Source organism: Diorhabda carinulata, chromosome 3 (genome assembly GCF_026250575.1).
Source record: "Diorhabda carinulata isolate Delta chromosome 3, icDioCari1.1, whole genome shotgun sequence".
NCBI lineage: Eukaryota > Metazoa > Arthropoda > Insecta > Coleoptera > Chrysomelidae > Diorhabda > Diorhabda carinulata.
In genome coordinates, this window is record NC_079462.1 from 20,574,687 (window position 1) to 20,586,463 (window position 11,777).

Below are 11,777 nucleotides of genomic sequence, written 5' to 3' on the forward strand. Positions count from 1 at the left end.
TAATGGTTCCTTTTGAAATTTTTATAAGCATAGAAATATTGCGGTCATAGTATACCTCTTTTACATTTTGGATACATTGCGATGAAACTAAAATTTTCACACTAAAAGTACAACAATTTTTATGCATTACAAAAATACTTAACAAAAATTTGTGATGTCATCTTATGTCAAGATTTTTATATGTTACTGTCAGGTAATATAATGAGCAGGACTACTAGAAACCCATTCAAAAGGTGGTGTATCGAAGTTTTTCATACATTTTAGTGATTTTTTGACATATGACATTCTATTGAAATACATTTCCTCGATGTATGATATAATTGATGATGGTGATGTGTAGGACACAGTAGAATTATTAATATTTTGCAGCTAATTCACAACAATTTTTGAATTTAAGATCCTCTTTTCAAGTGTCATGGCCCTTTTATGAGAATGTATACCATTTCGAATTTCATAATCCATCAAGTAGTTGTTTCAAAACGTATATAGCATCTGAATATTTTGGACAGAACTTTTACATTACTACTACATGGACGGGAGAAATATTATCTAGTGGGATATCTAAATGATTTTGTATCATATTCATTGAGTGAAATAAAAGTTTTTATTATTTGTATAAATACGATTATAATCATTTCCATTTTGTATTGGAATGTTATTACTATAGATATTCCAATATTTGAAGTTGTGACTAGTTTCATGTTTGTATCCGTAATTCGTTGACATATAATTTTCCCAAAAATGACCATAGCTCTCATCGTGAACTCCTTGTGAACCGTTATATTTAGAGCAATCGGATGGATTGTATCTAAAAAAAATGGAATAAGATAATGAACAATAAATTTTTTTCTAGGCATGATATAAAAACGGACTATTTCTCATACAGTGAAATAGGGTTCCCAACTTAGGGGTTTGCTTCCCAAATTTTAAAGGAAAAAATGTGGGATGGGATGTTTTTAGGGGTGCTATATGTTTTAGCCATATGGCCCATATTCAAAAAAGGAAACCCAAAAATGTGCGCTAATTATAGATCTGTCTCTCTATTAAATACGGTCTACAGGATTTTTACTCCTTTTGATATATTAATGCATCTAAATGTTAATGATTTTAGGTCTATTCTGTTTTTAAAATTAGTTTTTGTTTAATAAAAATTAATATTAATAATAGTAATATTTTGATAAAGACTTACAATTAGTAATTTTGAAAAAGAAGAGACCTAAAATCAAGAACATTTAGAAACATTGATATATCAATCAATATAATATATCTAATATAATATATCTAAATCAAATTATAGCAAAATGTTACGATCAAGATATGAATATCCATATTCTATCTATAGGCTTCAAACAAGCTTTCGACGGCCTCAAGAATTCGATATAAATTGAGGAATCAGACAGAGTGACGGACTTTCAACAACTTGATGAAATATTAAAAGACTACAAGCTGATAGTTACAATTATTACTAAAGACGTCCAAATATTAGCTTAATAACGAGGAGTGTAAAGAGTTTAAAGTAAACATTCTTGAAGATCGAGCAAGAAGCTAGTAAAAGAGGCTAGAACTAAATGAAGGGAAGATCAAGTATATGAAGTTAAAAAGAAAACAAAATGGCGCCAAATATAAGAATATAGATTCAGGAAAATATATATTCGAGGGGGCTAACAATTTTAAGTACTTGGGAGTAACAGTTAACAACCATAATGAACGAGGAGAGGAAAGTACTCAAAGGATCCAAGCAGGCTACTGAAAATATTATAAATTCCGGCTTGTAAAGCTATGCATAAAAACAGTAGACGTTCTAAAATGAAAATCTACAGAACAACAGCCTATGGAGGAGAAACGATGAATCTAATAAAAGCTGATGAAGAAAAACTTAACACCTTCGAAAGAAAAATGATAAGAAGAATATGTGGACCAAAAAAGTTAATGAACGAAGAAAAAGAGAAATCTTAAATTAAATGAGGAGACTATCCCCAGATATATAAATTGCGAATACGATTGCTACGGATAAATAAGAATAGTGAATAGTGAAAAAATAATAGAATGGAAACCCTTAGGAAACCGTCCCAAAGGAAGATCAATACCCAGGACAGGAAAAAGTGGAGAAATAGCGGAAAAAACCAAAACATGCAATGAGCTTTAGTTTAAAAAAGAAAATGGCTAGAACGTGAATTGACTCCTAACCACAATAAATGAATCAAAGAGCTCTTGATTGATTGTTCTAGTAAGAAAAATAATTTTTCTTTAGTACTTACATCTCAAATATATAGCAGTAATCAATTAAATTATTTGTAGTTGTATTAGAATTTACAAAATAGAGCTATAAATTTTACTTAAATTATTTAGGTCTTTTTTATCATTAATAGCATTTTCGTTCTTATGAATGTGAACTATTTCTATAAATTCTCTTTTTCGTGTTTTAGATTCCGTTTCAAGATTTTTAAATCTTTATAATTAAATTTGTGTCTTTTTGATATTTCATGGTTGGTTAATGCAGTTCTATTTTTTCATCGTATTAATGACCTCTTAGTCTATTTTCTAAATACTGAGATGTCTGCCCAGCGTCACAATTAGTACAAGGCACTTGATGTAAAATATTACTTCTTTTGTTTTTTGGTGCTTTCGATTTAAATTTAGTGAAATATTTGGATAATGTATTATGTCCTTTATGAATTATACTAATATCATATTTATTGAATTAATTTGATAATTGTTGGGAAAGTCCTTGTACATATGGCAAGAAAAAATGTTATACGTTTTGATGTCTCGTTTCTGTTTTGTTTTCTAATTGATTGTTCTATTTATTCTTTTCTTAAATATGTTATTCATCATTTTTTCTGGATAATAATTTTCTTCCAATGCAGTTTTTGCTTTTTGAATAGCTAAGCATCTAAATTCAGGATCTGATAATTGGATAGATCTTTCAGCCAAACTTATTATCACTATTATCTTTTTGTGACATAGGATGTTATTGTTAATTTTATATAATGTGACATGAAGAAAATTGATTCTATTATTTGCTCGACCTCAATTGTGAATTGAAGTTTTTTATGATAAGAATTAAATGTTGTATTTATATTTTCAATTTGATTCTTTGGTACGGCAGTAATGATTACTGCTACATATTTGAGATGTAAGGACTAAGAAAAATTAATTTTTGTTATTAGAACAAAGTTCTATTTTCATTTTATTCTTATTTTGCTATTCATGATGAAGGTGTGTGTGTTTAAGGTGTTTAGGGGTATTTTTAGGGATTTTTATAACTAAGTTGCGTTACATAATATCACTTGAAATATTACAAAATATGATTATGTTTCCATCCACACTTGTATGAATGATTTTAGAAAAAATCAGAATCCGAAAAAAAAAAGATTTGTTCCTTGAAGTTTTCGATAATTTATAAATTGAGAAATTAAAAAAATGATTATAAATTTTAATGTTATTTACGCAAATATATTTCAATATTTATTCCATAAAAAATAAAATTTTTTAGGGGGAATCCCTGCGGAGATTTTAGTGGTTTTCGATTGTTGCTTTAGGGAGATCAATTTTTGAGAGTTGGAATTACTGCAGTGAAAGATTGGTTAAGTGTTCCAGTACTTTGTTCATATATCAAAGTACGCAAAGCTACACGAAGTTTTTAAACGAGTAAGTTCCAAATTAAAAACCTTAACTCCTGAAAGAATTTGATGATTGAGGTATGTTTGAAAAAATCTTTGCATTTTTATTGTCCTTACAGGGACAATAAAAATTAATCAATTAATTCAGCTACCGAAAAAGTATTGAGGTGAAACGACCCAGCAGGACAGATTTTATCTGATTTTGGCCATTTCCGAGATTTAGATTTTACCGAATAATTTCTGGCCATTTGGTCGGTCACATCTACGCCAAGCTTGGTGATATTATACATTTGAATTTACTCAGGTGTTTGGGTCTTTTCTTCAACTTGTTCGGAGTAGTGCATTGAACTGAGAATTATTATTTTCTTTCTTGATTTGGCATTGTAAACTATCAACATACAATTATATGAGCGAAAGAGTTTCGTTGAGAACAGTGCCATGTCGTCGTTTTTTAGTTTTTTTAGTCTTGGTAGCTCTTTTCTATTTGCTCTAATTGTCCCAACAATGGTAATTTTTTCGCTAAAGGTTTGGTTGCTAAAGATAGGCATATAAAAGATAAACTCTCCAAGAGAAGCTGAAGGTTTTCTATTTTTATCTTTTCCCAAATATGGAAAGTCGTTTATTATATATTTGCTACGTACATCATCGGATACTAACCAACATTTTAATCCAAATTTGTCCGGTTTACTGGGCATGATTGAGTTAATCTACATCTTGGTATCGTTAGAAACAATTGGTCGTCAATAGTTTTATACTAAATTTTTCCACCTATAAACCTCCCGCGAAAATTAATTCCAGTGGGAAGAAACTTGTAACAGAAAAGAGATGAAGTTGATAAATGAGGGTTTGGGTTGTGTTGTTAGGGGCGATGGCGATCTCGGCGAATTGATTGGATATATTGAGAGTTCCATTCAGTATCTTCCTTAAGACGCTAGGAACTTCGTCTAGGAAGCGTGCAGAAGTCAAATCTTGAAAAATATATCGACTAAGAGTAAAAAACCATCAGTCAGCAAAAGAGATCTGAATACTGTCAGGAGTTTGAGGAGGAAAGATTGCTTCTACTTGAAAGCAGATAAAGGAAACAAGGTTGTTATAATTTCGAGAGAGCGGACAACTTAATCAGGACAAACACACCAAAATCTTAAGGAATCCGCTGAATAAAATGATCAAAAATGTGAAAGAAACACATAAAAATTGTAAAAACCTTGTCAGCGGTACACGCAAGTATAAGTTATCCGTAAGTAATCCAACATTGTCACATCTCTATAGCCTTCCCAAAATTCACAAACATGGAAAGGCAATGAGACATATTGTTTTAACAATTTGTACACCTAGTTATCATATTTTCAGGTGATCAACGAAGGAATTTCTTACCCTATCACCCCATCACCCCCCATACCCATCATACCTGAGAGTTTTCCAGTGAAGAATTCGTTAGAGTTTATCAACAAAGTGAAGACTACAGAAATTGAATATGGGAAAATTTAAATCTCCTTCGATGTAAGATCATTATTTCTCAGCATACCGATCCCGTAGACCTTCGTGTACCTTGAGGACTTACTGATATCTAAAACGTAGACGAATTCATTTTGGAACTCAACTCAAAATATCCGTCTATAAAGTTCAACTTTGAAATGGAAAATAATGGACAGTTACCATTTTTAGATACTTTAGTAATTAGGAATAGTAATAGGTTAGAATTTTGATGTATTTAGGGAAAACATCGCTACGTACAGGTATATCCTGGAGATTCTTTCCATTGTATCCATCATAAGATGGTCAGTCTACATTTCCTCGTACATTGGTTAATTCACTTTCCACTTATCATCGAGAGATACAATAAGGAGAAGTCCTTCATTGAGGATGTGGCTGTACTCAACGGTTATGATAGAAGAATTGTAAATAAGTCAATCAATCGTCTTAGGTTTAAGAAATCTCTAAGTGAAACCACTTTTTCCAAACCCAAAGTAAAAAACAAGAAAAATTTGATCTGATACCTTTCAATCCGCTTTATACAAAAGGATTGGAAGGAATATTTAGCAGAGTGGGTTTTAAAATTAGTTTATAAAGCCAATAATACCTTAAAATAATTGTTGGGCAATCCTAAGAATAAAATACCAAATTTGGAAAAGAGTGGTATATACATAATTAGCTGTGGTAATTATGACCGAAATTATATTGGACAGACTAGAAGATCCGTTATTTTCCGGTTTAAAGAGCACATAGCTCATTTGAAATATAGACGGACCGGAAAATCAGGTATTGCCTATCACGCTGCCATTCACAATCATGACATAAATATTAATAATGAGAAATTGTTAAAAGATGTATCCAATAATAAATTGTAGGGTGCATTTGAAAGTATTGAAATTGCTAGATGTAAGAGTAGCTTAAATAGGGACCAAGGGGCGAATTCCTCACAGCCTACTCTATAAATTAGTAGTCAAGGAATGAATGTGAAAATTCCCGCCAAGTAATTTTTTCCGGTGGAATTAATTTTCGCGGAAGAAGGTTTATAGGTAAGAAAATTTGGTGTAAAACAGGTGAGTCTAGTTATTAGATTTTAGTTTACCTTTAGTCTCTGAGGACGATAACTTGGTTATCGAAATGCGCGTCAGATAGTGTGAGTGTTGGTGTAGTGGTGGTGTAAACAGTGTATTTAGTATGAAAATCGCCAACGATTCCATAAATTCCAACTCACTTTCTTATATGTCGATTATATTATTATCAATTATCACAGAAAATGCGTCCTAACTATAAAAATATTAATAAACACTGACATAACCATTTTCTGGAAGGCACTTATCTGTTAAAATCGTGTCACAACTAAATTACCTTTCGTTTGCAACAACTTTACGGTTTTAGTATGAGAGAAAAACTATTAAAGGAATGTATAAATCGTACTACCGGTCAAATAACCGGTCTTGTTGATAACATAGACTACAGATTTTTTTCAGAAAATAAACAAAAAAAAAATAAGTAAAAAATGGGTAAGACATAAATATGAGGAAAAGTCGTAAAGTTTAACGGCGAATGTAGGAAATTTCAATTGAAAATTAAAAACGGTCATTTGACCGGTCCTGGTAGGAATAGTGTTAATAATACGATTTTTTCAAAATGTTTCCATAATTTGTAATAACCTTGTATATAACTCAATTGCAGTACTCAATGTAAAATACGTGGCAGAGAATGAGAGGATTAGATGGAAAAGCAAAAAATTCAGCGATAAATGAGAACTACTAAACAAATATTTTGGAAAATAATCAGAACAAGAATCAAATATAAAAACAACTGAATTGGCATAAATATATCCTGGAGACGAAAACAAGTAGATTAATAAAAAAATGATGGATGGATACACATTCATAAATGGTAGAGGCAACTAGAGGAAAAAAATTAGAGAAACTAATGGAAGAAATGGATTGAATTAGTATAAAAGATACATAAACCTCCATCCGATACCTGGAAGAGTAAAAGAAAATAAGAAGAAGTTTACAACAAAATGTTGGTTAAGCTAAACCATTTCTGTTATCGTCCAAAAGTTCCATAAAAGTTTCATTTCTGTAAAAATATTCAAATATGTTACGGAATATTTATCCACATTGTTAAGCAGTTAATATTTGAATGAATTCATTGTAGAAGTATATAAGAAGAGATTGATGTTTACTGATAAAGAATTATAGTAATTTCCAGGAAGAACAAATATAGGTAATTGATAAGGTTGGTGTCTTAGCATCTCGACTTTCAATATTTATATTTGTAATAAATGTAATTATGATCCATTTCTAACACAACTTTCTTTTATTGAGACTCACATAATAAAATGATGTGGAAATAATGAATAATTTTGAATTGCATATTGTATAAATCATTCAATCACAATTTAACCGAATTTGGGAGGTAGAAAAAAGTATTTATGTAAATATCTAATTTATTATGAACTACCTGAATTTTAATTATAACTTACTTGAAGTTTTCAAAATCATTTTGATAGTAATGAGTGTAATGAGGTAATCTGTATCCATTTCTACTCAAAAAACTACTTGTTAACAAATTAGATGTTGTCTGACTCAACTCAGAACTCAAAATATTGATGAATCTAGACATTTCCATGGGTCTTTCTTCTTGTAGAGTTTGAGTAAGTGCCAATATATAGTTTCGTGCCAGTCGAAGTGTCTCTATTTTTGAGAGTTTTTGCGGTACTGAATTGCTGTCTGAGTGCGTTAAATAGATCGGTACGTGACTAAAAATAAAAAAAACTATTATACATTTTAAAAATCATTTTGGAGAAGTTAAAAAGCCTGCAATTCAATATGTAAACGCTAATATATAGAGGGTAGATTCAAAGAGGACCACCTTAGATAGTGTGTACAAGAAGTTAACTAACTTGCCAATATTTCAATTTTTGTTAAGTTCACATCAAAAAATCTCAAACGTGTTTTTCTTTCCCGAATAATTCAAAATAACCAATTCAAATATTTTTTCCAAACTCCATTGACTATTTATTCCAGTCTGTCGCTAACTATTCTCCGCGGGGCTCTATCCTTGATGTATTCTTTCTATCGCTTGATTTTCATTCTAATTTGATCTTTCTTTCGACCTGCTACCTGCTGTATCCCAATGTAGTATTGACAAAGCTGTCTTCGCCTGCTCTTCTAGTTATCTTATTCTTTGTGTTTTTATTCTCTTAACTGTATATTTTTTGTCATTGTTTCTATGCCGTACCGGTCTTATTTTCATTTTGTAAATATTCCTACGATTTAGTATTTTGTATTTTAATATCTTCTTATTCGCATGCTCTATTATTTGTTGATATTTTTTATTTTGTTTCTTTTTTTGAACTGTTTGCCATACCTCATAAGTTTTGTTCTATTTTTATTCATTCCTAACTTCATTTCTTCTTCCTTTACTGCTAGTTTCTTTAACATCCTTCCTTTTATGTTTGTCCTTTTTTTAATTAGGATTACGTCGTCGGCGAGTGGTACTATTGGAACCCTGCTATTTTTAAGTTTTTTCTATTTATATTTCTCACAAATAGTGAGTTACCTTGTATTACACCTTTATTAATTGAGAATTCTTAAGTTTCTCCTTTACTGGTCAGTTCACTTGCTTTTGATCAAATTTCGTTCCTATTCCTCGCTTTTTCAGAGCCTTTTTCATGTTTTTAATATTTATTGAGTCAAAGGCTTGTTGGAAATCTACAAAAAACATTTCAATATTGATCTGGTGTTAATGGTTTTTGTCAATTATCTGTTTAATTGTGTGTATTGCATCTATTGCGGACTTTCCTTGCGCGAAAAAGCTACATTTTTATTTTTGTATATTATAGTCCACATTATTTTGAAAACTACATTTAGAAGCCTGATTCCTTTGTAGCTATGGCACTTTTGTTGATTTTCTTTTTCGTATATTGTGAGGATTTGTCCATTTTCTCATTCTTCTGGCATCGTTGATTCCCGTCACTTTATTTGTTCCATACTTATTCTATCTTTTTCCGGCGTTTTCACATTATTACCCTTTCTACTGACTTTTTACTAAGTCATTTTTATTGGTTCCTCCTCATTTTATTCCAATGCATCTATACAAGCTATATTTTTCGTTAACAGTGGCTGGAGATGCACCAAATCTCTTTAAATTGGATTTTCTTTTCAAGCACTTTTATTTTTGTTATTTTATGTCTTTTTTCCTCATTTTATTTTTCTATGAAATATTTTTGTGTTATTATTTAGTCTTTCTTGTTCCAAATCTCTTATTCACTGATCAATTCATTCTCTTTTTACTAATTTACTAATCGTTTTATCGCTTAGTTGTAAAAATTTCATGCTACTTATGATCATGTTCATTATTACCGCCAGGTTGCATAAATATTATTATAGGTTTTAATATGGATTGTATATTTACTTGCTACTTGTTGTATGTGATTTTGTTTTCAAATTTGTAGATTAAAATTGCTTACTTACAGCTATTGTTTCTATGGATTCCTCGAGCTTTCATACATTTTATCTTCATCTTTTTTTTCTATGTCTTTGGTTGGTACATATATGTTTACTACATTTTGGTTCAATCCAATAGGATAGTCTCTCATTTATTGGTTTGAGTTCCAATATATTGGGCTTTTATTATTTTCCTATCATATATCCTACTCCATATTTTTCTTGTTTTTTGCCTCCAGAGTAGTACAAGCTAAATTTATTTTTCCTTGTTTTTCCCACCGTATTTCTTGCAGTGCCACTATGTTTGCATTATAGTATCTATCATTTTTTCAGATACAAGCCTTTAGATAATAGAAACCACCTAGTTAAAAAGCACATCCTTACTAATATTATAAATGTGAATGTAAGTTTATTTGTTACGCTTTCACGCGAAAACTACTTAATCGAGCATGATAAATCTGTGTACGCATGTTCTTGGAGGTATTAGAAATAGCATAGGACACTTTTCATGAAAAAAAAATTATTTTTCCCGAGATATAAAACAATGTTTTGTCAAAATCTCAAAATCTAGTTCTTCAACACCATCTAGGATTCCAGTAATGGAGTTCCAACCCTGAGTACTGAAATACCGTTCCACTGTATTACCAACGTCAAGTCAATAACCAATCCAATTGATTATAGTTTCAGCTGTTTCGATTTTTCTATTTATTGTTATTTTTTTCTATCATTATATATGCAGTATAGAACTATTTGAATTTTTGAGGTTACATGCTATTCATTATTTTAGATCTTATACTTACACTTACGGTTTTAATTCTTACTCTGTTCTTCTTTAAGAATGCCTCGGAAGCAAAATAAAGAATTTTCGGTTTATGCAGAGATGAGAAGATAACAGCAAGCAGAGCGAAAACGTATTTTGAGAGTAGCTGAAACTCCTCTTTAGTAGGAGTTCACTCAGAAACACAATCTACGCTGCAGGCAGCGATACCCATGTAGGAGCCCCCAGACTTGAACGACGGGGCATAGCTGGCAAATCAATAATGACCCAAGCCTGGTTGAAGTATGGGTAACCCGACCTCGGCCATTCTATAGTCAGCCAGGCTTGACAGAACTCTGAATAACTGTATAAAGTTTTGTTCTAATATCTTATCCATAATAGATATCTTGACATTAAAAGTAATAATGGAATGCAGACCAGTCTTGGGTTTATCTAGGCCTGGTCGAGGCTTGCAAACCAAGCGAGGGACATTATTATCATCCCAGAGTCCCACCAAGTCTGGGCCAATAACGGCTTCAAAGCTAGGGCCAGAGTTGTACATACTTGGCCCAAGTCTGGGCCTATACTGGATCCATCGTAAAATTCTATATGGGTAGAAACACCAGAACAATCGCAGGCGAGAAGAATTCATAATGCAGAAATACAGACAACGCGCCGTCGAAATTTCATGCGTAAGGATTGATCGGTATTTAATGGTACTAGGTTTCAATATGATCCTTCAATTTAATATCATAATCATCCTTTGATTGTCATTGGCTCAATGAATAAAAAATGTCAATATTGCGATGCTTTCAAATGAAACTGTTGGAATGTGCTGTTCCGGTGGTAAAGTTTCAAGTGAACCAGAAGAGCTTTTAAAAACTTTATTGTTAAGTGTTACAGATCAGTCAAAGCAATTTTTAATCAAAATAAGAAAATTCAACTCTTGCTTTCAATCATATTGAGAGAAAAAGCTCTTATTATATATACACATTGATATAAAATAGAATAATTTTATCAGTAAATGAAAAATACGCATCTAATTTTTATGTCATATAAATTAATTTTTTCATAAATGACATCGTACCTTCTCAGTCTGTCCAGTGCTGCATTCAATCCGTGCATTCTATTTCTTTCTCTTGCATTTGCTTTTGATCGCCTCAATTTTATTTTGTAAACTCTTCTATGATCTTTCTTAACTGTTTGCTGTTCCATCATTCAGCACAATACATTTTTATGCACTTCTAAGGTATAATTTTTCCGGGAGTCCTATATATAATTTCCCGAGGATTATCTTATTTTGGAAAACGTATGAACATAGGCGTAGGTATCAGTTTTGATGACACTATTGAGATAGTTTCTCATATTCACTCTACCGAATATATCATATATATTTCTGTTTGGATAAAAATTGATTCGAAATATAATATTGATTGTAAAGTATCCTAAACTAGCAGTTTCATC

At 31.1% G+C, this 11,777-nt stretch overlaps 1 protein-coding gene across 3 annotated transcripts in view; it reads right to left on the reverse strand.

Moving 5' to 3' along the window:
* LOC130891433 (tubulin polymerization-promoting protein homolog) overlaps positions 1 to 11,559 on the reverse strand; it is a 30,190-nt gene extending 18,631 nt beyond the window's left edge. The window contains exons 1-3 of one of the 3 annotated variants that reach the window (XM_057796189.1): positions 11,401 to 11,559; positions 7,591 to 7,866; positions 624 to 808 (exon numbers count right to left, since the gene is read on the reverse strand). In XM_057796189.1, the coding sequence (XP_057652172.1) occupies positions 624 to 808; positions 7,591 to 7,866; positions 11,401 to 11,531 (592 nt within the window). In that variant the 5' untranslated portion in view covers positions 11,532 to 11,559. Of the gene's footprint in view, positions 1 to 55; positions 267 to 623; positions 809 to 7,590; positions 7,867 to 11,400 lie in introns of those variants that run through there. The other 2 variants (XM_057796187.1, XM_057796188.1) reach the window with 2 other exon arrangements.
* Positions 11,560 to 11,777: the final 218 nt, after the last annotated feature.